General features: G+C 38.1%; 1 protein-coding gene across 1 annotated transcript in view; it reads left to right on the forward strand.

The window, feature by feature from the left end:
• The first annotated feature begins 3,164 nt into the window (after positions 1-3,164).
• Positions 3,165-26,887, forward strand: part of LOC139712348 (NXPE family member 1-like) — a 29,224-nt gene continuing 5,501 nt past the window's right edge. The window contains exons 1-2 of the mRNA XM_071624179.1: positions 3,165-3,188; positions 24,405-25,180. Of these exons, the coding sequence (XP_071480280.1) occupies positions 3,165-3,188; positions 24,405-25,180 (800 nt within the window). The remainder of the gene's footprint in view (positions 3,189-24,404; positions 25,181-26,887) is intronic.

Consider the following 26,887-nt stretch of genomic DNA (forward strand, 5'->3'; position numbering starts at 1 on the left):
ACTGACTCGCTACCTTTGGCAGATAACGACCAATCTTTGCCAGAAAGTTCAGTTGTTTTTTTCCAAAAAAAGAATCTGTGCAGCTGCTTTGATGGGAGAATTTAGTCCAGCCCTGCCAGGATTTTCTCACTCTGCCTATAAGTTTGCTCACACTTTTTGGAAATGTTTAACAGGAATTAAACGTGCTTAGCCACGGATCACTTGCATTCAGAAGTGTTGGGGAGGAACTGAGAAGGGGTAAAAGGGGGTTTGTGTTAGTTGACAGCTGTCTGGAACTCTTGGTCACTGCCTCAGTCCCACTGCTTACAAATACTGTGGTGAGTCATACCCAGATTCTGTTTAATTGAGTGAAAGAGACACCACCGATCATTAGCTCAGAACCATTTCTGGAATTTGTCAGAGTCCATGCAGTAATGCTATCGTCTCTGACTTCAAGAAAGCCTTTCTCATTGGGTCCATATCAAGCAGGGGAGTGCATATTTTAATTGGCAAATTTTCAAATTTGAAAGATTTCTGCATAAAATATGTTTAGCATGGATTTACCATGGTAGCAGTGAATACAAATCAAGCTTCATCTTTTCAAAATTATGTATTCTGAGTATAGTCACGTTGTTAAAAATATGTTTTTCAAAATCTCAGCAGGGTAACAGCTGGAAAACATTTCCCGACTACGATATATCAAATTTGATTTGAAAAAAAAAATGTGGAAGAAACATGTTAGCAGCTTGTCTTCAGTTAGCTCAAAATGTATTACTCAACACATTTACAAACGAAATTTGCAGTAAGTCTGAAACTCATATTAGTCACAGACTTGTGTTGTGTCGTCTCTATTGGGCTGATCCCTTCGACTCACTTTTCCCTTTCAGATTGTCGCATAGATTAAGCACATTCCGACGGATACACCTTATGACACTCCCAATGTGGGGATTAGCCTCGAGATCAGGTAGATGAAGAAATCTTGCCAAATGACATGATATCACTGATTGGACAGTTCATTATAGCAGCTGATTAGTTTGATACCGCAGTTGTGAATCAAAACATGTCGCTTGAGCATGTACTCATGAATGGATGTGAGTGTATGTAAAGCACATTAAACATCATTTACTAGAGAGAGAGAGAGAGAGTGTGTGTGTGTGTGTGTGTGTGTGTGTGTGTGTACATGAATAGCATGTTTAAATGTGTGCGCATCATGTACATTGTATGATATAATTGTGTGACTTTGTGTAGGTGCAAGAATTAAAGGATACATTCATCCTAACCCGTTGAGGATGATAGTCCTGACTACACACGGGCAAGCATCTACATGGGAAATGCGTGTTGTGCCAGCAAAATCAAACTGTCCTCAATGGGTTAAATACGTGTGGATTGAGTGAATGCAGCAATGTCAGGAAAACTGGACAATCCATTCAAAAGTCATGAGGGGGTTCGCTTTTTTTTTTATGAGACAATTTCCTGCTAACAAAGCCAAGCCCTTTCAGAAGATTTATTGGGGGGGGGGGGGGGGGAGAGGAGGGGCAGGGGTAACCTTAAAGATGGTATCATATTGGTTGAAGTGAGGATTCAGCCTTTAACTTTTGCAAGATACTGAAAAACTGCTTTATGAATCAATGTTATTAAAGAGGATGCAATTCTAAGCGATATTCAATGTTTATTTGATGAACATCAATTTTGAAATGGCTGATACATGCATATATCCAAAAACAAAGTAGAACAAATGAGCAGTCCTCATAAATGGTGGGTCCATTTGTTTTGGATATCTTGCAGCCATTTCAAAATCAAATTTTCATCAAATAAACTCTGAATTTTTCCTAGAAATTTATGCTCTTCCAAATTTCATTAGAGGTTTCTCATTATCTCAAAATCACCAAAACATGTTGGAATTGGAAATCTGAAGCCTCATCTCAAACAAAACTGTACCATCCCTCCTGTAACCTTAAACAGCCCTTATCACCCTGCTACACATATTCTTATAATACCATGGCCTATTTAATCTGATCATCCCTGGCAATTTTCTGAACATGTGTATGATGGTGTCAAATTCACAAGTTCTGCTCAACTTTTTTTTTTTGTGACACTAGTGTTCTTGTATGTAAGCACTTCACAGATCCACAGGGACCCCAAAGGACCTGTTTGATGATGTTGAACTTCATCATGTCTCGATGTTCTTCTAATTCTAAGCAAACAAGGCACACACAAGAAGTGCTCCCACTACAGGGTGATATGTTTCTGTGATGATAATATAATGATGTCTTTATATTTATCCAGGGTAGCCTCTTCAGTGTTGCCACTGCTTTACCAGGGGGCCCTATCATTATTATGATAGAGGAATAAGTGTCTCAATTCAGCTTATAAGTGCTTAATGATCTGACCACAATCTTTTGACGAAAACATGTGATATCACTAAGAGAGCAGTTACCTCGAAGAATGAGATAGGGTTGGTGAATCTTTCATCCTCCTTTATCTATTTGGAGAATATGGAAACCAAGTGCAACCCCCCCCCCCCCCATCTCTCCTGAGATTGGCTGAGCATACAGTATTATACAAATGACGCACAGGTCTGAGTGCGTCAGTCGGAATTGTGTGCATAAGGTAACTATGGAATGCTTAACCCACGAGGCGAAGCCGAGTGGGTTTAGGCTAAATTCCATAGTTACCGCATGCACACTATATTCCGACTGACGCACGAAAAGACATGTGCGTCATTTGATTTATAGAATGGGTAATTTTCTTGTCAAAAACCCAGTTTTCTATCGTGTTACCCGATGACAAAATTACTGGATGCATTTCCTTTTGGCTTTCCGTAAAGGGCATGCATACCCGTACTTACGGTTTTTACTGGATGCATGGCCAGCCATGCATAAGTTTTTACTGGATGCATGGCCAAGCCGAGTGCGCGAACGCTTGCTTTAGTGCGCGAACCTTTGTTACAAGTACGCGTACTCTTGCTAAGTGCGCGATAACATGTTTACCACTGTGACTCAGCGTGCGGCCAGTAAAAATGAACACATAGCTCTCGACCAATCAGATCGCAGGATTCTCGCTACCCATTCTATAAATATCACTATAACGCAGTATGTGTCTTACTGTAAAATGCAGTCACAAGCAATTAGATGAGACAGCATTCCAATATGACCTCTGCCATAATTATGTGAGTATCCTGAAAAATGAGGCCAGACATTGAGTCATCGGTATGGTACTTTACCCACTCAGTCTTGATCAATATTTCTTCCAAAATGGCTTTTAAATAAATAAGCCATGATAACCATATCATACTACAACTTTTGGAGGCTAAAATGTGATTCAGATGAAAATTTCCATTTTTTTTTTTAATTGCACACCAGGCACAGACATATGAATTTTCCATTTACAGCAACAGAGAACTTAATGTGACAACAAGGATGCAAGTATGTGGGACTAACATAATCAGGCCGACTGCTCATTTGCAGGCAAGCATCAGGTAGACAGTCAATTTTTTACTGAACTGACCAACCTCTTTTTTTTCTCTAGATCCAACAGAATACTGCTTTTGTTTTGTTTCATTAACTTAGTGTTTGCCCTTAAAATGAATAAGTCAATGGAGGTTTTAAAATATGTTCCTCGCCACACCAAAACCCCTTCCTATACAGCTAGGTAATGAGGTACGTAGGATCAATGTGTGGGGTATGGTTGATGGATCATAACTTACACGCTGAAGTTTAAGTATGACCCACAAAATGATTCCTCAAAATGGCATACATACAATCTCCGAGTTCATCATACCAAATCAATTTTACACAACAAAATGTTTAGAAAATGCTGGAATATATCAATCCCATATACAGCTATCCTTGAAATAAATGTCATTTACAGTCTTAACACTATCTGCAAGGCCAGGTTAAATTACTCAGTCAATACTCTGCATGAATATCAATAAAAACACAATCTTATTACCTAATGACGACAATGAAATATATATTCTGTGCTTGATTTGTTTAACTGCGCAATAAATCAGATTCTTGCCGATGTCAACGACTGTTGACATTGAGCTACAAGATAACATTTTATTGCATCCATAATCACGGTAAATGCTTTATTATGACAGTATATAGTGTAGCTGTGAGCTGTGATGCTTTGTCATAACAATGGCTATTTATGTCCTCTTATTCTGCTGGTAATATCTCACGATTTTACTATCACAATCAGCTATAATTGTGTAGCAGAAAGTCTAAAGTGTCTCTGATTACAGTTGGGAAAGCTTATATTACATGGATAGCCGCCATGTATAGTAATACTACTAGTATTCCTATCACCACCAGAGTACCAGGTGGTATAGGCATACACATCTCTGGAATCACGACGCCACAATCCCGGGCTGCTGTACACTCATTGAGTGTGTGTATACCAGCTGCACTCGTGACCGGACCCAGCCACTCATCATGTGAGCCAATGCAATATGCCCTAGCACTGTGTAAATATCGATCAGAAAATTACGCTAGAGCGTTTCAAGGTAAACACATTGGCGTTGTCTCGATCAGTTACCTTTGGAACATGAACAGTAATTGAAAAATCAGGTTTTATCCTGCTCCGCTTACGTACCTTCAAGGCGAATTTATCCACAAGACTCATGGCTAGAAATTGTGATGGAGATACCGTACTCGACGTCTTCCTACTCTCTTCGTGCAGTGGTGGTGGTTGCATAGTACCAGTACTGTGAGCTGCAAGCACGAGTGTAAAGGTGAAATGAAGGGATGAATAGATTATTATGATCACACGCGCGGTGTATACCTTTCACCTGCTGGCTGATGTTACTGTGTGGGGTAATCAGTGTGAGATGCAATTTTGCATGCTAATGACGTCAGAGTTAAATCGTGGCGCCCATTCACCTTTGGCACTTGCTCATTTTAAACATGAATCGCTATCTCAAACAGTGATATGGCCTCTGTATTCATACATACATTCATTGTTTATAGACAACTCAAACAAAACATTATAGTAAGGAAAGACTTCTTTTTATACCTTCCACTAAAATCAACGGATATGAGTTTTATTCCATTATTCTGTAAGAATACCGTAAATGATTTTTTTCTAAATTTTGTTTTCACTTTCAGTGGAGAGTACAAATCAGGAACACAGTCCATTTTATTCACACACACTCAATAATTGCATGGAATGATTATGTGCATCCATTGAATTATCGAATTTATAAAATTCGATTTTCCTCAGATCGAACTCCTTGAAAATATTATGCGTATAATTATAAGTATATGTATGACTTGGTGGTAAATATAGAAACCAAAACACAAAATATGAAGAAATAACATGTTAGGTATCGATTGTGTCTTGATATCAGTTTAGGGCCTATAGGATTCATCTAAGGTGTGGAGCAACAAAATATCTATGAGAGAAGTTTTTGGGGCCTTTGCCTAATCTTTTCTTGAAACCACTGTTTACCATTGGGAGCAGTAATTTAAAAATAAATCGAGTTTAATGCATAAAGTTCAGTTGTATCACAAAACATATACCATATTAAAGCTTTGCAATAAAGCCAATAATATATAAGAGGTTATCACTAATTTTCTCATTTAACCATAATAGTAGGCGGTTTATTCTAGATTGACGATTTTGATAAAACCATTGTTCACATTCACATTTTGTATATTTAACAAAACTTAACATTGATTGTATACTGATTAACATTTTTACAATGTTTGTTTCTATCCGTGACTCATATTTAAGAACTATCTTGAAGCACTAAAGCTGTTTATTTTTTATCTACAAATGGTAAACAGTGGCTTTAAAGTCAATAAATTAACCAAAGACTGCTTAATAGTTCATCGGGCCATTCTTGGAAGTATAATTCTAAGAACAAAACAAAAAGTCATGTCTCGTCAAATACGTCAACATCGAAATCACGTGGATACGATTGGTTTCTTTGTGTGTGTGTTGTGTGTGTGTGTGTTTGTGTGTGTGTGTGTGTGTGTGTGTGTGTTGTGTGTGTGTGTTTGTGTGTGTGTGTGTGTGTTGTGTGTGTGTGTGTGTTTGTGTGTGTGTGTGTGTGTGTGTGTGTGTTCGTGTGTGTTTGTGTGTGTGTCATATAAAACCAGTGCATGAATTTCGTGCTGGAGTTACATATACATTCATACCAATATTTCACATTCCACAATTAAGATCTAATTATGAGCAGGGCCGGCGCAACAGGAGGGAGGGGCGACCCCTCCGCCCCCCCCCAAAAAAAAAAAAACCTAAACACACACATTTTTTTTTTAAAGCATAAGATAATAGTACCTTAGTTTTCTTTTTCTTTTTCTTACGTTCTTACTTTCTTTCGTTTTCTTTCTTTCTTTCTTTCTTTCTTTCTTTCTTTCTTTCTTTCTTTTTCGTGTCAGGCGATATTGGTATAAGAGAAATGGCAGTCAAAACTGTCGAGCCCCCTCCCCTATTTTTTTTCTTTCTTTTTGCTTGTCATGCGATTTTAGGAGGGAAGTGGCAGCAAAATGTCCGCCTCCCATCCTGAAAACGATTCGACGTCCCTGTTCCCATAAAGTCGGCCCATCACTTTGAAAACCGTCCCGTAAAGCGCCTGATGAGATTGTTTTAGTCTTCATTATGACAATACCCTGCTATGAAGGAATGAACGAAGCACCAAATGGGGGAAAACTATGCATTGCATCAGAAGCTGTAACCTTTTCTTGACTCATTTTGTTATCATAAACTTGACCTCCTTAGTGTGTGCAACGCAAAAAACAACACAACAAAGACAAAAAAACGAAACAAAATAAAACAAAAAAGGGCAAGGTAAAGGGAAAAAGTTGCAATCTGACAAACGTATACACGCACACACATACACATACTATCATTGCAATATCACATTATGAGAGTTATAATTCAAAATATTACGATTATGCAAATGGTTAGAAATGAATATTATGCATTCCCAACAAAAGACATAACAAAAGTCATGGCATTTGGTAATAGGAAATATTTTGGGAATGATGTTTTGTTAACAAAATTCAGTACTCACATTGAGAAAAGATAAAGAATGTTGGATATTTGGATGTTATTATGCTTGACTCCGGTTTGACGTGGTGAGAACACATTTTTTCCATTGTTTGTATACAATCTCTAAGGCAATAGGTTGTATACGGAGGATTAAACATTAACTGTAATTCAAATTAATGAAGAATCTGCACTTTGCTATGATTTTACCTTATATCGAGTATTGTAGTACATCTTGAGGATGCTGTGAAAAATAAGAAACACAAACTCCAGAATGAATATGCCATTTGAATGTAGATTAATATCTCAAACTTCCTTGTTACTGACTTATTTAGAATCATTGATTTGTAAACGTACAGTAATTATAGGATAGTTTTTTTTTTTGAAATGCCCCCTTCAACTTCCCTGCCCAAGGAGAAAATATAAAAGACATTCTTTTGCATACATTGGAGCCAGCTTGTTCAATGCACTCCCTGTAAATGTTCAAACATGTACATCCCTTTATGGATTAAACCAAAAAAAAAGATGTAAAGCCATTTTTAGTGAATTAATTGATTTGTAACAGTGCTATGCATATCCATGTATCTACGTGTACCTGTATCATAATTATCAGAATCCACTCTAGATATTTGTGATTTAAAATTTTACATAATTATATAGATATATTTAACCGTATTATGCATTTTCATATTTCATTTCATTTTATTTTATTCCATTCCATTCCTTTATCTAGGCACCACACAAACTTCAATCAGGGGCTCTGTTCTGTACTACTGCCGTGACTACCGGGCGCCTTTGGATATGAACAGGCCAACCCTGCAGGGTAAAATAAATAAAACAAAAATGAATAAATATAATTAAATTAATTGATAAATGTTAATTGAAGGGCACATCAAAATAGTCGTGTCGCATCACGTGACAATTATGTATGTCACTTTGCGGTATGCATCATGGAAATTTAAGTTTTCAATGGTCTTCAAGGATAGAGAACGGTTTACATACTTTTACTGGGATTCTTTCATAAAGTAATTAGCCAACAAACTGTACCCGGTATTCTCATTTCACCGTATACCACTCATGGTATAATGATCCTAGCAAGACGTTGAGGGCGCCGAAACATTAAAGATACTTCAACTATCCTTTTCTGCCACAATGTGTTTGGCTCCTATTTGTATCATCAGCATAGTTTCATCCGAGGCACCATGTCTGTTCGTCCAGAAACCTTATCCGTCTAATTCATTGGTCTTCCTTGTTCGTACTCTGCCTACAGTTTTCCGAACCTTGATGCGTGGAACTGAACGAGAAATACTTCCCCATTGTGATCACATGACCACGTTTACCAGTTTTAAACGCTGATGATAATGACATCATAGTAAATACTGGAGATGAGTTGATATCAGATGGTTTTGAATTTGGGTTGATTTCGATCATATAATTATTTTCGCATATGTTTAGTTAACTTCTGTCTGAGACTTAGCAAGTAAAATGATTTATCCGTGTTTCAATCCTGACTCTTTCAGGACCAATGAGGCTGACCGACAGGTTATTATTTTCATTATGTAAGATCTCAAAAGATTTTCAATAAAATCATATATTATACTTAATCATATAGCTCACTTCAAAATCTGACACGACCTCGTAACAGCTACAATCTGAACATAGCCCCATATACCACATAACAACAATGAAGGAAGGATGTCTTGATGAAGTATCGCCCATGATGTCAGGATTACTATTCCTTGGAGGTGTATAATATTAGTGAGTATTATTATAATTGTGAGCTGTTTGTACAATGCCATCTCAAAATAATGAGAAATGCGCCTTCTATACGCGAAAGTTTTTAGCCTTCGCCTTAGCGAGTTTGGACCGTTATGTTTCCCCTGGTATTTCGCAACATTGGGTACAAACTACAATTCACTGAGCTTTATGTAAAATATGAGTGGACAAACCTAGCTCTCTCGCTGCTGTTGGTAGTCAGATGGCGCCAGACTGATATTGTTGACAGACTCCGGGCTACTGTATGTTGCACAAAAATGACGACTGACATACTACAAAATGGGACTTGGTGATTCAGGACAATGGGTTCAACACGCTTCGTACAAAATGCTCAGCATATGGCCGGCGGAACCGGGGAGCCAGGGGGGCTCGGCCCCCCTTTTTTTGCCCCCGTACATAGGAAAACATAGGGTGTCACCACTTTGGCCCCCCACTTTTTTTGCACCCGTACATAGGAAAACATAGGGTGTCACCACTTTGCCCCCCCCCCCCCCACTTTTTTTTTCTTTCTTTTTTTAACCCCGGAAGTGGCAATAGAAAAAAAAGAAAAAGAAAATAGAATTAATCCTTTAGCTTAGAGTCAGGTAATGCGCTGAAGACTTTGTCAGCTGAAGTAACCCGGAAGTGGAATGAGAGAAAGATGAGCTGAAGACCCCCCCCCCCCTTTTTTTTTTTTGCTTGTTAGCTCATGAAACCCGCAAGTGCCCCCCCCCCCCACACACACACACTTTTGAAAACGTGGCGCCGGCGGTGTGCTCCATACAAAATGTGTCGTTACCGTAAATACAAATTTAAAGACGATGCCTAAGATTGAGAATAAAAGACATCATGTTTATTACTGCTTGTTTTTGTTTTTTTTTTCTAATTGGATATAAAGGGAGGGGGAGGGCGAACCAAAATGTTTCACACAGTCCACTGCATACAATTGACCCTTTAGGGCCTCTATTGCAAATGTAATGCCCAAACATAGATGTCACTATTATCATCATTGACGTCATCATTGATTGCTGTCCTTCTCGTCGTCGTTATTTATAACGTAATCATGGAAGACCGTTTGAATGTTATGATTCATTTTATAACATAAAGATAAGTCAACCGAGGAGGCAAACTTAGCATATGCAGAATAGTGAGTAAAACGCTGTCCCATGGCCGGCGGAACACGGGGGGCTCGGTCCCCTCCCCCCCCCCCCATTTTATGTGCACCATACAAAGGAATACATAAGGTGTCATCACTTTGCCCCCCCCCCCCCACTTTTTTTTAAACCCGGAAGTACATAAGTGGCACTAAAAAGAAATAGATAGAGACCTTGAAATGTGAGCGCGTATAAAATAAGGTTATGTTTTTCTGCTGAAGACCCGTTTTTTTTTGCTTGTCAGCCGAAGAAACCCGGAAGTGGAAGGGGGAGAGATGAGCTGAGGACCTTTTTTTTTTTTTTTTTTTTTTTTTTTTTGCTTGTTAGCTCATCAAACCCGGAAATGGGCCCCCTCATTTTTGAAAACGCTCCGCCGGCCCTGTGTCCAACAAAAATTTCGCACTATCAGAGCAATATATACTTGCAAAGTTAGTGCAAGGAGTGTTTGTAATCGAAATGCAAGAATGAAAAAAGTAAAGAGTAAAGAATTTAATGTTATAACACATTCTGAGTTTTGATGACTGACGCAATTAAAGTCTGTGCTTCATTCAACTTTCAAGATGATTTGAAAATCATTACTCTCTGGCGAGAAAAAAAAAATCTACTGTTCAGCTCCAACACTAGCGGAAATCTGCTACCCAGTAATGTGAAACTTTGTTTTACTGGTATACGTACTGGTATAAATGGATGACTGACTTATCTGTGGATCATAACTAGTGGTATTATGGTATGCTACAGAGAGTCCCTGCTCAATGGACTCTAGCTACAGCTGGTGAAAAGCGCCACCTTGCGTCGCAAGGCAGATGCGGCGACCACTGAACTAGAAGTAGAGCTCACATTTGAGTATACATGAATATAAGAACGACCTTTTCGAGTAAACTAAAAAAAAACTTCATATCTTTTTTATTTGTCCAATAATATTCTATTTAACTGTGATGGGAAGGCAACATTGTATATAATTAGAACATATATTATTATGACAATTAACATTAACATTAATTGTGGAGAGACCATTTTGTGTGGTGGACTTGGGTCGTTCTTTGATTCATATGGACTTGGGTCGTTCTTTGATTCATATACATGATATTCTGCTATAGAGATGAGAGAAGGATGAGAGAGGGCGCTATAATAATAATGTAAGAATGACCCAAGTCCTTCATTCTTACATTAATATAAGATTTAACTCATTCATTTTAGGCACTTCCGGAGGTAATTATCATTTATACACAAGATGAGTCCATGCATAAGCTACAATTTCCCATGTCAAACTGAATTTGGCCAAAAATTGGACTTGGGTCGTTCTTATATTCAGGTCTTCATTTCCCAATCGATTTTTTAAAAATCATAAATGTATTTTATGGCCCATACATCATATGAGAAATTGTACATTGAAGGGTTGTAAAGCTTCTCAAAGGGACACTTTTGAAAATGATGCACATTGGGGTTTTTCAAAAATTCTTGCAGTTTTTATTATAGTTCTACATATCTATTAAAGGGGATGGCTAGTAACTGATCAGTGGGAATCAGTGGGAATGCTGGAGGATGATTGTTCCAATTCTTGTGGGATTCATTTAAGAGTACACTATCTATTCTTGTGTGAAAATTATTTGCTTCAGAATGGTCTCATATTCAAGTAATGTGCAGTTTAATGTTTCCAGGTAAGCGTCCCTGGTCAGTGACGGGGCATTAATCTGCACATTACTTGAATATGAGACCGTTCTGAAGCAAATAATTTTCACACAACAGTAGATATATAATGTACTCTTCAATAAATCCCACAAGGATTGGAACAATCATCCCTCAGCATTCCCATTGATTCCCACTGATCGGTTACTAGCCATCCCCTTTAAGATGAATATATAGAAACATGCAGTTATCCTTGTATAAAGGGGTATTATCATCACCTTATTGTCTACAAAGTAATGTAAAAGACTTTGATTTATCAAACAGATTAACTTTATGTATTTTGAACTGTTTCTGTGGTAGCCGAAACAAAGAAATACATCAAAATATCACAATCATTCAAAGTTGTGTGATAATTACTACTACTTTATTATTCATGAATTCAACTACTTTGTACTAAGATATAGTACCACAAGAACATCATAAGAAAACGTTTAGTTAAGCAGAGTTGCGGGGTGGGGTGGGGGTGGGGGGTAGAAGGGGGGTAGCAGGGGGGGGGGGGGGGGGTTAGGGATTTGACAGATTAGATCAACATAAACCAGTAGAGCTTGTATGGGATGAATACTTCCCATTGACTTGTGTGCATCATAATGCATACTCTATGTATAGGGCTCACACGGGCAAATATTTTAAATTCAAATTCAAATGAATTTATTGGGAATTTTCTGCATCGAATATATATCACAAATGAAATACAGTCATTTCTTTTTGTTTACAAGGCAATAGAACATACAGTGTATACATCCGAATATAAAACAGATACAGATTAAAGAAAAGAATAAGAGAACACGTCAATTTGGAACCACTCGGGATAAAGTTAATCGAGTGATCAGACTGAATTATGGCACATGTATTAGGAGTGTAAATACATAAGATTGTCGTCAAATAAGCATGCTGAGCTTGAAGATACGACAGCCTTGGAAGAGAAGAAAAAAAAAGGAAAATGGGCAAAACATACATCTTGTATACTTAACGAAAAGAAAAGAAAAAGCAAGAAAAAAAACAGTGACATTTCCCCATAGAGAAGTGTGTTAAAATTCAAAATTCTGTAAAATTCTGTAAAATTGCTGGGAGAAAAAAGGTGTTTTATTTTCACTAACCTGGATAAGTGAGATATACCCTTTCATCCATCACATTTCCAAGGGGGGTTCTTTGGCTCAAACTCTGTCCAAGGGTTCGCAAAGCCAGACTACGAGTTCTTTTCACTAAAAAAAAAAAAAAAATCAAAAAAAATCAAAAAAAAATCAAAAAAAAATCACCTATTTTCTGTACATGCACCCAATCGAATATAGGCCCTTCAAATTCCATCAGAAAAGCTTTCATCTTCCAACCAAAATGCAGTTTGTAGAGGTATTCACACTCAATATCTGCAGCTGTTCAGTTTTATGCCAAAGTGAAGCATTGATTTTAAATGAAATTTTTCCTTCATTTATTTTGGTATCTTTGGTACGAATTTGTGAAGGGGTCAGGGAGATTCCATTTTATTTTCAGGTGTAATAGTCAAGGCGCAGGGACCCAGAAAAAAATGACTTCGTTCAACCCACCCCGCAGAAAAGGTTTGACTGCATGGGGTGGTCGGTTTGACCCTCTGGAACACCCCTAGGTAGTATGTGATTCCAAATTGTGGTATCAAAAAAATTTTACAGGCCAGTTTAGTTGCGACAAGAACTTATTCTTCGAGAAAGAGTCTGCGCACGCCAAGACTACTACACGTACTACTAGCACTGCTACAGGCGCCAATGCCAGTGGTGCTTGTAGTAGTCTTAGCGTATACAGACTTTTTAGGCGACAAGCAAGAGTTTTTGCCTGCAAACTAACTTTTCACGCCAAGTTGGGGTCGGTGTAGTGTAGTTTCTAGACGTTTTTATTTCGTCTTTATTTCTCCGAGTTAAAGCAAGCCGAGTGAGAGCGCATACCCAGTGATTGCGAGGCCAGAACCGTTTTTTGTCGCAATCACTGGGTATGCACTCTCACTCGGCTTAGCGCAATACAGCGGGCTTCTGCACGTACACACAAGCTGCAACTCAGAGAAATAAAGACGAAATAAAAACGACTAGAAATTAAGACTAGGGTCGGTGACGCTTGTCGCTATTGGGGCACTGAAAATGACAAACCTATCACAGTTTTTGCATTTATTTCATGAAGAATTCATCAAAACTGCACAAAACTATATATGTACACGTTGCTAAAGATGTCAGCAATACAGTGGGATTCATTGTAAGTTATAATATCGTGCATGGTAACCGGATGCCTACAGGTGATTGGTAACCCCTTAAAATATCTGGAATTTAGACAGGTTTGTTTCTTTTGCCTTGCGTGCACATCACCCATTGTAGATCGGATCTTAAAGTACCTACCTCAACACTATAAAATTAGCCTGGATAAAAGGGAAAAGACGCCCGAGAGTTTTCCCTCATTCTCTCCTAAGCATTAATTCATTACTGCACGTTTTGATACAAACATATCATGATTTTTTATTTTATTCTATATATATATATTTTTTTTTACAAAAGCTAACGATCACAAAAATATGCTTAATTCTTTGATGGATAATCCAGCGCACGTGTATATTCCTTCTTTAGAAAGGAATTTATCTGCATTCTTGAATAAACTTCCTTTACGAACGTGAACTGTTATTGCTTACCTCTGCTCTTTTCCAGGATTGTTTTGAATAACCATCGCTCTGTAAATACTAAAAAGAGCTAACATTAGAATATAATTGGCTTTGCTCTCTGTATTCACCTATATTTTTAAGGGAAATTTGTTTCCATACATTACTAAAAACTACATTTGCCTATATACTTTGAAGTCAAATTTGCGTTGAAAGTACGACGGATGCAACTTTTTCATGCATTTTACTATTCGAAAATGATATCTTTCTTTCAATGGCCGTTTATTATGCCTTTGTTTACAAATTTTGCTGTAACTTGAGAATGCTTCAATATATTCTTCACATAAGTGGTACACAATGCAGAAGGAAGGACATGCTTATTGAGCTTTTTGAAATTATGGGCTTTAGTGAGTTATTGACAGCTGAACCCTGATTGGATAATACTGGTTGCCTTGGCAACAGAAGAAAACTTTTTTTCTTTACAATAATCAATAAAAAGTGTCTTTTTTTTAATTGCATCTATAAAATTTAAAAAAAAATCAAAGTTTGCAGCAGTAGGAGGCATTTGGGGGTTACCAATCACCTGTAGGCATCCGGTTACCATGGTAACCATGTACAATATCATAACTTACAATGAATCCCACTGTATTGCTGACATCTTTAACAACGTGTACATATATAGTTTTATGCAGTTTTGATGAATTCTTCATGAAATAAATGCAAAAACTGTGATAAGTTTGTCATTTCAGTGCCCCAATAGCGACAAGCGTCTCCGACCCTTGTCTTAATTTCTAGTCGTTTTTATTTCGTCTTTATTTCTCTGATTTGCAGCTTGTGTATTGTGCAGAAGCCCGCAGTATTGCACTAAGCCGAGTGAGGGCACATACCCAGTGGTTGCGATTCGGGCGTCGCAATCACTGGGTATGCGCTCTCACTCGGCTTGCTTCAACTCGGAGAAATAAAGACGAAATAAAAACGTCTAGAAACTACACTACACCGACCCCAGCTTGGCGTGAAAAGTTAGTTTGCAGGCAAAACCCTTGTTTGTCGAAGAAAAAGTATGTGCGCGCTAAGACTACTACACGCAGCACGGGCACTGGCGCCTGTAGAAGTGTTAGAGGTGCGTGTAATAGTCTTGGCGTGCGCAGACCCTTTTACGTTTATTCCAACAAAATGATAAAAAGTGGCCAGTAAAATTCTACTGACACCACAATTTGGAACCACATACTACCTGGGGATGTTCATGGAGGTCCCATCTACCACCCTGTCTGGTCAAACCTTTTCAGTGGGGTGGGTTGAACGAACTCCTTAAATTAAGCCTCTAACAGGAATTAGCGCCTTGACTTATAAACCCTAGAAAGACGACTCTGATGATTGAATGCATACGGCGTAACTTCCTTGCAAGGCTCTCCCGCGTTTGCTTCCGTTAGGGCGCTGATGCTAAAAAAGGGTCGTCATTTCAGCCGCAGTCCTGGGGAGTCTCGAAGTATCATCGCGGTATAGGAGTGTGTAGACGTCGTGTGCGAGCATGTGCGAGTGACAAAAATAATGTGAGCAGGATCAGAGGCGAGTCTAGTCATACTATCATGACTAATGGTTGTCTGCGACTTTGTTCCGACCACTGTGGGTAGAAACTCAGAAGCAAAATGAAGGTGGATGGTTGTCCGGGCTGTCGTGCAAGAATATGCGCAGTTTTTATTCTAGCGTCGCTTTCATGTGCTGCTTACTGGGTGAGTTAAAATGACGATCGGTTCTACTAAGAACACGACTGAATTTGTTGTAATTTTAGGCTTCTTTTACTCACTCCGTTCTTCAGAAGTCAAAGGATATAACGGGGCCTATTCCTGGCTTTCACTCGCTATGTCGCCTAATGTTGAACAGCAGCGGGTTGAAGGCAATCGAGGTTATCGACAAGAACCAGCGTGACTATATTATGTTACAGTATGTCACTGAGTTTCCTTCGTTGAATAACATCCAGAAGTCAGCGAATGAGGTTGAAAATCTCCTCCGAGGAGGAAAACCCAGAAACAAGTTGATTTATTTTGTGATCAATGTTGTGATGTTACTATTCTCATTTTTTTTTTTTTACTTTATAGAGTATAACTTCTTGCTATACATGCACATGTTACTTTAAAAAATTCACACCTTGTCATGTTTTACCTATTTTGGGTAAAATGTAACCGATCACTAGTTTTCGGGATAAATGTCCAATAACAGGTAGTTTTTGTGCGTTTGGGGTCTTTCATTGCCCTATCTATAATCTATATTTCGGTCATTGCCTTTAACGGATCGCCAGACGGTTTGAGTCCATGTTTGTTTCCCGATCAAAAAGAGCTAACAAATATCTAATAAGAGTTGTATTTTCTATTGCCAGAGATAATATCACAACGTCACGATCATGAACAGATGTGATAAAGCAGATTAAGCTCATTAACAAGTCCACGCCAAACAGTACATGATAGAATTCAACTTAATCAGAATACATTTTATCGATATCATCTTCATTATCTATACGTTACTCAAAGAGTACCAATCGAAGTTATGTTACGAGCTTTGAGACGACGTAATACCAGTCTGTCCTACGAGATTCGTGGCCTAATCTATAACCAAATCTCCAGCAGAGGATATTTTTCATCAGTCTTTTCAAAAATAAGCTTGAACAAAAACAAATTAAAACAAATCAAATACAAAAAAAAAAGTTTGTGTATCACAAAGCACTCATTTCTCTCGCCCGCAACAAATTTTATCTGCTCCATTATAATCAAATTTTAACCGGCAAAGACGTTTCCTAAAATGAAAATGAAAAGGAACACGTACTTAGGAAGACCAAAAAACGCACATCTCGATACCCATGTCAACTCTGAGTCACTATACTGACGTGGCTTAACTTGACTTCCGACCAATTAGATGAAGTCAGGAAAAAACCCTCGCATCACCTAAAAAATCACCTCAAATAGCGTCAAAAGCTAAACAAACGAAAAAACAAACAAAATAAACAAAAGTCACTGGAGAAAATCATTTTGTATGGACGTGGTAGTCCCGATACACTGTCCACTCTGCATTATAGTTGCCACGTTTAGGCCAATTCCTTCTTGTGTCTGCTGCAAATATTCTCTGAGACAAGGTGTCCTGAAATGAGTGCTTCATTAGTTATCATTGATACGTGAAAGATTTTTTTCTTCTTTTAGCGGCTTTGCGTGATTTGAGGAGCTGTAAACTGTGAATGTGAAACTGATTCTTTTTTTGGTCACTCTGTGCATTTGTTTGTCTGTTAAGTTTAGCATTTGATAGATCGATTTGAATTCATTTCCACCTTGTGTTCACAGAAACAAAGAAACAAAGACAACTGAATTGCGGTGATTTTTACGGTGCAATGACATTAACGTGCATTTTGTGACGTAAAATATAATCGAAACGTATATCTAAGCATCGAAATATAATAATACGAGATAGCAATAAGAACACAAGTGTGTGCCGGGGGAAGGGGGGGGGGGCGCATTTACATGTTCATATGTTAGTCTTTGTATAGCTAGTCAGTCACTCACCTATATCAGGGAGGTGGAAACCTCCCTGCCCATATTGATCTATTTATCAATCTATTTTGCTGTTATTTGAAAATATACGAATTGCTGGTTGTATATACTCTTTTACGTACTCAGACTTAATATTGCAGGTGGTCTAGAAAGTGTTAAGAATGTATCGTAAAGACTGTCATTTTAATAACGATACACAGGAAACCGGCAATGTAGCGTAAAAGTCATCACTCGTTGATTCCGACTCAACAACAGTCTTTCACCCTGTCGGATATTACCCGTATCCTGCCCCCTTTCCCAGCCCCCCCCCCCCCCCCCCTACACCGTTTTGGGCCTTTTGGCGGTGGGTGTGTCCTTGATTGATGATGGGCATGGCCTTGAATCCGCCCTCTGGTATCAAAATAGTAGAATGTGTTTGGCTCTGATTTGACTCGTATCCATGTTCAGTACATTTTTGAAAAAAAAAAATCAACAACATGACCAAGTATACCGGCAGATTGTGTGATAAAAATAACTTGGAAATATTTCTTTTTTAAACTTGGAAATAATTTGTTGTTAAGCTGTTGGACCAACATTTTGTAGAAATAGTGAAGCATACAACGACCCCATAATTGCCATTATTCCACTTCCGTATTCTTGGGGGGGGGGGGGGGGGGGTTCCAACACCTTAAACAATAAAAGACGTTCCGCGTCCCCTGTGTTTATTGTCTTCAATGTCATCAATGTCGCGTGACAAACAAAACGTGTTGGTGATAACCTGTTTTATTTTAATGCACACACATACACAAACGCTCATACAGAAAACACACACACACACACACACCGACACTCCAACGAAAAACTCAGAAATTAAATATTTTATGGAACTATAGGTGACACAAACAGTGGCGTATCTAGGGAAAACGGCGCCCGGGGCAAGCGCGAAAATTGCGCCCCTAATTCTGAAAAAAGGTTCAACCCTAACCCCATTCCGGTAGGGACTTTATTTGTTTGTTTGTTTGTTTTTATTTCCGTCTTCATATAAAAATACACACATTGCAAGTTGCATATACATTGCATATACGTAAGAAACGGGGGATTGCCTGTCCAGTCTTATTTTCAAAATATGTTTGTTCTTCCACATGGTCCCGATATAATACGCTTTAAACAAAGTCCACATGATATGCTTTTTCAAGCACTTAAAAGGGGTCTTTTGAGGGTAATTTAAATGTAATGAATTTTGATAAAATGTGGCGAGCGAGCCGATTTTTTTTTTTTTGCATTTCAGCTTACAAAACATGGAATTCTTGTCATTTTTTGCTTATCAAATCTTACAATTCTAATCAAGCTATAGTGACGAGCTTATAGATAACGATTTATACCAACAAACTGAGGACTTGAAAAAATACTCTAAATTAGTACGAGCGAGTGAGCCGAAATTTGTATATTTCCGCGTCATCATCATGTTTTGTTATTATCTCTATTTTTTTGAATAAATTTTGGCGAGCGAGCGCAGCGAGCGAGCCGAAAATTTTTATATTTCAGCTTACAAAACATGGAACTCTTGTCATTTTTTGCGCATTAAATCTTACAATTCTAGTCAAGATATAGTGACGACCTTATAGATGACAATTTATACCAACAAACTGAGGACTTGCAAAATACTCTAAATTAGTACGAGCGAGTGAGCCGAAATTTGTATATTTCCGCGTCATCATTACGTTTTGTTCTTATCTTGTTTTATTTGTTTTTTGTGCCCCCACCCCCCCCCCCTGGCCCCGTATGTTCGAAACCGTTGGCGCCTTCTTTTGATCCAATCGGCGATCGCTTCAGAACGAATGAAATTGCAGCCGCTGCTCCCTGTAACATTTTTCCTGCTAAATATAAAATGACATGTGTGAACACAATAGACATTGTCATTTTGTCCGCGTCATCGTCACGTTTTGTTCTTATCTTTCTCTTTTCTCTTGATAAATTTTGGAGAGCGAGCGTAGCGAGCGAGCCGAAAAATTGTGTATTTCAGCTTACAAAACATGGAACTCTTGTGCGAACACAATAAACATTGTCATTTTGTCCGCGTCATCATCATGTTTTGTTTTTATCTTGTTTGATTTGGTTTTCTGACCCCCCTCACCATTCTCCCTCCCCCCCCCCCTTTCCGGGCGAGTTTTTTTTCTTTTCTTCTTCCTTCTTCTTCTTTTTTGTCTTTCTTCTTCTTCTTCTTCTTCTTCTTCTTCTTTTATTCTTTTTTTTCTTCTTCTCTTCGTTTTTTTTTCGTTTTTTTTGCGCCCCCAAGGAGTGGCGCCCGGGGCACGTGCCCCCTTGCCCCCCCCCCCCCCTAGATACGCCACTGGACACAAAGCGTCTTTGTTCACTCTTTGTCCGCTGTAATAGACAGTTTTAGGGGCATTTACGAAGGTTTATTGGAAATATACTACCAGCATCTTTACTCTTGAGAATGAAAAGGATATGTACTGCTATAAATTGCTGGTATTACTATTGCATAATTAAAAAAAAAAACCCAGTGACAATTCTGGATGTAAGGGTAATAGCGTAATGACTGTCTGGTTCATTTCAATCTAAGAAGATGGCTTGATTATAGCCCATATTCAGCTGCACCAGCGTATAGTTTTCCATTGGTTGCAATTGCACTAGCGATGTTTGGCGGGACAAATCCACCGAGTTTTGATTGCACTCTGCTCTTGTGAACTGCAATGAATGAAAGAAGAGGGATCTTTTAGGTGCATGAGTTGTGACTCTCACACAGTGTTTATGTCCTATCCGAGGGACAGAGTGTTTTGCCTCTTGCTATCGATAGGGGACTGTATATGATTACACAAAACATTGATCAGCTTGACTCAGGTCTTTTGGATCCGGAGGCGGACTTGTTAGCGACTGAGCCAAATCACCGTCTACCGTTACTGATGACGATAATGATAACAAGGATAATAAAGCTTTCGGTTTGACCACGTATGTCCTACATTGTACAAACCTACACCAGATGGTACCAAACAAATCTTGCCATTAAAGGGTGTGTACAGTTCTGGTTGAGGTGAGGGCTTAGCCTTTAACGTTTTGCGAGATATCCAGAAACCACTCTATGAGATGTCAAAAGCATGCAATTCTTAGGGTAACAAAAGTCTATTTGATGAAATCGGTTTTGAAATGGCTGAGATATAAAAAAAAACAACAAGGTGAAACAAAGAGATCCTAATAAAAGGCGTGGCCTGTCGCCTTTTATTATTATCACTTTTATCTCAGCCATTTGAAAACCAATTTTCATCAAATAAACGTTGAATCCTTCTTAAAATTACATGCTCTTTCATATTTCATATGAGGTTTCTCATTTTCTCACTTAGGAATGTTCAAAGCATGAATTCCTATCTCAACCAATACTGTACAGTCCCTTTAATCTATATACGTGTTTACACTTTTGTTATACAACATTGTAAACCCAATGGAGACAAAATTACTTTGCAAACAACGTATGTAACGGTATACTTATTTTTCTATCAACAATGTGTGTGCATTAATGCAAAAATAGCCAATAAATTTTGATTTATGATTCAAATCAAATCAAATCAAATCAAACCAAATGAAATATAAACTGGACAGTTTGTAGGATGTGTAGGACTATTTTCCTTCAGGTATTGTTTACCATTGGGAGCAGTGATTAAAAAAAAATGTTATAGTTATTACATACATGTATTTTGATGCATAACCACATTACATTGTAGGTCAGTTGTATCACAGAACATCCTCCCATGTAAAGATTTTGCAATAAAGCCGAAAGTAAGAGGAAATATCACTATTTTCTCACCAAACCATAACTGTAGATGGTTTAGATTAGAAACAGTTTTACTATAACTATAATTAATAATAATAATAATAAAGGACATTTATATTGCGCAGCTACTATAATAATATACTCTACTGCGCATTACAAAATGACATGCATACAGGAAATTCAAACAGAAAATACATTACTTCAAGAGATGACTTTTTAACCTGGCCTTAAACTCATTGATTGTAACTGCTTGTCTTACAAACAAAGGGAGATTATTCCATAATTTTGGTGCAGCGTACAAAAATGCCCTGTCACCAAGAGTAACTTTTGATTTTCCCGATGGATATTTCAATAATGTTTGATCCCGTGAACTTCGAAGATGATAAAATATTTGAAATGATGTTTTTAACTCTTCAAGTTCCCGTATGTACACTGGTGCTGTACCATGAATAGCTCTATATACAATTAGCAGAGTTTTAAATATGATTCTCTGCTTTACAGGCAACCAATGTAATGCACGTAGTAATGGACGACAATGAGAAAAACGAGGAGAATTACAAACTAATCTAGCACATGCATTTTGCACGCTCTGTAGTTTACCTAATTGATTATCAGGTAAGCCATAAAATAAACTGTTACAATAATCCAATCTGCTTGTGACAAACGCATGGATGATTTTTTCAGTACTTTCCCGTGTCAAATGCTTCCGAATATGTGCAATATTAAACAAATGATAAAATGAATTTTTACATACTTCAGAGATATGTCTGTCAAAAGCTAGGCGTGAATCAAACCACACTCCCAGATTCCGTGCAGAATCAATAGGATAAATATCAACATCAATCACTTTCAGGCTTTCAGTGCGTAGTTTTGAAACTTGCTGTTGAGTGCCACATATTACAAATTCGGTTTTCTTATCATTAAGTAGAAGATTGTTGGATAATAACCATTTGTGAAGATGCACAATACATCGCTCTATAATGGACACAGAATAGTTCTCATCTGCTGCAGTAGGTGAAAAAGATATGTACAGCTGTGTATCATCCGCATAGGTATGACACATTACTTCTGGGAAATTGTGTTGGATTTCATGGAACAACCTACTAGCATACAAAGTAAAGAGAAGGGGACCCAAGCAGGAGCCTTGGGGCACACCCCAGGGTACATCAAACTCCTTGGACATACTGGAATCGACCTGAACCCTCTGTCTCCTATCATTCAAATAGGACTCAAACCATGACAATGCCCTGTCAGTTATTCCAAAATGTGTTTGGAGAACATTCACAAGAATGTCGTGTCTAATTAAATCAAAAGCTGCACTCATGTCCAGTAGAACCAAAAATACCACCTGTTGCTTATTCACTGCTAACAGCAAATCATTTTTCACCTTTAATAGGGCTGTTTCTGTGCTGTGGTTTTGTCTATATGCTGACTGCGTTGGTGGTAGTAAATCATAATTGCTCACATTTTGTGCATTCAACAACAGTTAATATTTTCTGATTTCTGATTCTGATTTTATTTCTGAATTTCTTTTTCGTACATAAATGAAGTACAAAGTCAATTGAACAAACAAATTGAGCACAGTATAAATTTGATCTGACAATTAAAGCAAATAAATGATTAATTCAAATATTCATTATTGATTATAATGATTAAAATTTTTACGTTGGTTGTTCTATCCATAACTTACATTTTAGAAGTATTTGAGGCACTAAAGCTGGGTTTTTCGTTTCATCTGCAAATGGGAAACAATGTCTTTACAACTCAAAAAGTAAACTGTCAATGGGATTATCGATATTTTTGTCTTCTATTTGTCAATATTAAGCAAATAATCAACGTTGGTGAAGGTGATGGGACAAACTATCACTTCTGAGGCGATCTGGATGTAGCTATCTTTCCGAAGCGCAGCTGAGGAAAGATATAGCGTAAACATTCAGATCGCAGAGGAAGTGATACTTTGTCTCATTGCCTGAAACTAAAAGTTGATTATTTGCTTTATATTCCACATCTATGGTCCTAGATATTCCCATTTTATTTCATATCTGAAACTGTTTTAGCTGTCTTAGGGTATCCTCAGGGCTTAGGCTACGTAGTTTGCTTTAGACGTATATGCGCGTAGATGACAAAACAACGAATTTACTCCGCGCCCCGTGCGTGGCACCGAAATAAAAGCACGTTGCACTGTGGCCTATCACTTGACCCAGGTCAAATGATGGACCACAGTGCAACGCACTTTTATTTCGCGCGTAATCAAAATTGTAAGTTATATAAAGCGTTAGGACTGTGGAGACTAAGAGATCAGTGAAACAAAATGACTATCATCATAGAGTGTAACGAACTTTTATTCTCAGTTGATGTGATGGGCAAAACTACGCTTTATCACGTGATCAGCTCTTGACCAATCCTATAGCAAGATTCTTAGTATGTGGAATATAAATATGTATATCTGTCAGGTGTCTGTGTGTGTTTGTGTGTGTGTGTAATTATACTCTTCTACACATGATAATTGGGTTATGACATTAATTAACTATATGCTGAAAAGGCAGTCTTAGGAACGTAAGGAAAGCCAAATGGCAAACAAATGATTCTGGGTTTTAAAGAGCTAGTTTGTAGCTCCACTCCGACATTCACACTCGGCTTTCCATAGTGCTCAGAGCGAATTCATAGCACCTTACGAAGTCACTCATCAAACACAAAGAAGCAACTGAAAATACTGTAATTGATAATAATTCACTCTGTGGCAGTGATATAATGACTCATCAGGTTCAAATCAGGTTCAAATGAATTCCTTTTCTTTATTTTTGATCTACATGCATTGTGTTCTATGACAAAAGGTCATTACAGCGGAGCCAAATTGAATTTTTTGTTATTTTACCAGGTATTCCTCATATCTTCGGATGATTCTTTGTTTCTTGCGTTAATTGTAGATCACCTTCAAACAAACGACTACGAAGAGCAGTAAATTGACGGTCATCGAGCCGAAAGCATACAGACCATCAAATTCTCCTGTCTATTGGCACAAGGATGTTTGGAATCAAAGCTTGGTCCTGGACACTCTCTTCTCAGTCACGGTCAAGAACACAACGACCGAATTTGCCCAGGTCGATCCGAACTCACTTACATCAGCCAAAACATCTGTGTACTACCCCGTGCATACGGCCTACCATGTTGGGGACACGGTAGAAATACGTATCGACGCCTTCGATGAGATGGGTCTCCCGAGAAGTACGGGCGGAGATTTTTGGTACGTTCGCGCCATTTCTGTCGCCACAAATTTTCGGAGCATCGGAAGAATAGCAGACCACCAGAACGGAAGTTATTCAGCCTTTTTCCTCGCAGCGGTTCCTGGCCAAGTGGATATTGAAGTTATTCTGGTTCACCCGGCCCAAGCTGTGGAATGGCTGACCGATGTCTACATGACGGCAGAGGGTTGTTTCACCTGGGCGGCGACATATGTCCAACCAGGCTTGCCCAACGGTCAGGGCCGATGCGTGGTGAAGCGAGGGCTGAATCACCTCAGGCACGACAACGTGTGTTTTTACGGTGCCAATGAGACTGGAATGGGAGCCAGTGCCTTTATCTGCACCAAGCCCAGTAACTACGCCTGCAGTGACATCAAGATCATAGCGGCCTTCCATCAGGCAGAGAGCATTGAGCTACCAGTAAAACAGCTCATAGCGGGCAAGCAGTTCCTGTTCAATAAGTAAGTGAAATATCTCGTTATAAAGAGGTCATACAGTGCGTGGTCCCGTTATAACGAGCGCGTGCTGTTCGTTATTCCGAAGGTTCGCATAAATCCGAAACACACAAATTCCCTATGCCTAGAGGTTCTTTAATCCAAAAAATGAAAAGGGGTTTTCTTAATCCGAACATTTGTGGCGTTATTTCGAAGGTTCGTTATTCCGAAGGTTCGTTAATTCGAAAATGAACAAGGGTTCGCTATTCCGAAGGCTCGTTTATCCGAAAATGAAATAGGGTTCGTTATTCCAAAGGTTCATTAATCCCAAAATGAAAAATGGTTCGTTATTCCGAAGGTTCGTTCATCCGACAATGAAATAGGGTCCGTAACGAACCTTCAGAATAACGAGCTTTGTTTCATTTTCGGATTAACGACTCTCCAGAATAACGAACCTTCGGAATGACAAACCGTAACCATAACGAACAACGAAGTAAAAATTCAGGCTGCAACATTATCCCCTGTATGTTTTTTATTGTTTATTTGTTTGGTTATAACGTAATTTCGACATAATGAAAGAAAGCTGCCCGTCCCGAGGACTTTGTTATAACGGGAGTCCACTGTAGGGCCTGTGCATCACAATACCAACAAAAAGTCACATGCCCTAATTCAACACGAGGACTCAAAAGAAGTGAAATGGGTGAACCTGGTCAATCTTATAGTTTCTTATATTTCTGAAAGAGCAATTCTTCTTCTATTAAGAAATTACTAGTCAATCTGCTACTATTGTCGGCCATATTATGCTGAGCAACTGCAAACACCGGGTCATTTCACATGGAGTTATCCACAGTGATCATTCGATTACTTATGTAGTTACGATCCAAACTAATCAATGTAAAAATGATCTTTTAAATCAACCATGGGGAAAAAATAAGAGATTATGAAAATATTGATGATGCAGTTGAAAAATGGCATGATCTCTATACAGAAATTACCAATAAACATATGCCCGTTAAAACAAAAAGAGTAAAATCACGATATAAACCATTGTTGAATTCAGATATATATAAATTAATGAAAGAAAGGGATAGATTGAAGCATAAAGCTTATATGAAAAAGGATGATGATCTTTTGTCAGAGTATAGAAAGCTCAGAAATAAGGTCACTTTTGAAATACGAAAGGCAAGGCGAAATTATCATAATGACAAATTCTCTAATGTAAAAGTTGATCCTGCACAAACATGGAAAATTTTAAAGTCTGTTATTTCTGATGGTAAAAATCATTCTGTTATAAATGAAACGAATAAGAGTATGGAAACAGCTGATGAAATTAATACATTCTATGCTAACGTGGGAACAGTTATGGCTGATCAAATTCCACATGACAACCATCCTTCCGATGGAGAAACATCTCTCAATAGCAGGTTTAATTTCTCTTCAGTATCTATAGAAGAAACAATTAAATTACTCAGAAACTTGAAAAATACCAAATCAATTGGTCTGGATGGCATTTTAACCTTTGTTTTAAAATTAAGTGATATTGAAATTGCCTCTTCTCTTACATATCTGATAACCAAATCATTGAATGATTGAATACTTCCTAATCAGTGGAAATTGGCGAAAAATTGTTCCTATCCATAAAATTGATGATAAGTCTTCTCCCGATAATTTTAGGCCAATCTCAGTGTTGTCTTGTGTATCGAAGATTTTAGAACGAATCGTTCAACAACAATT

Source organism: Diadema antillarum, unplaced genomic scaffold (genome assembly GCF_040938485.1).
Source record: "Diadema antillarum isolate AM-2024a unplaced genomic scaffold, OU_Dant_1.0 seq00001794_RagTag, whole genome shotgun sequence".
NCBI classification, from domain to species: domain Eukaryota; kingdom Metazoa; phylum Echinodermata; class Echinoidea; order Diadematoida; family Diadematidae; genus Diadema; species Diadema antillarum.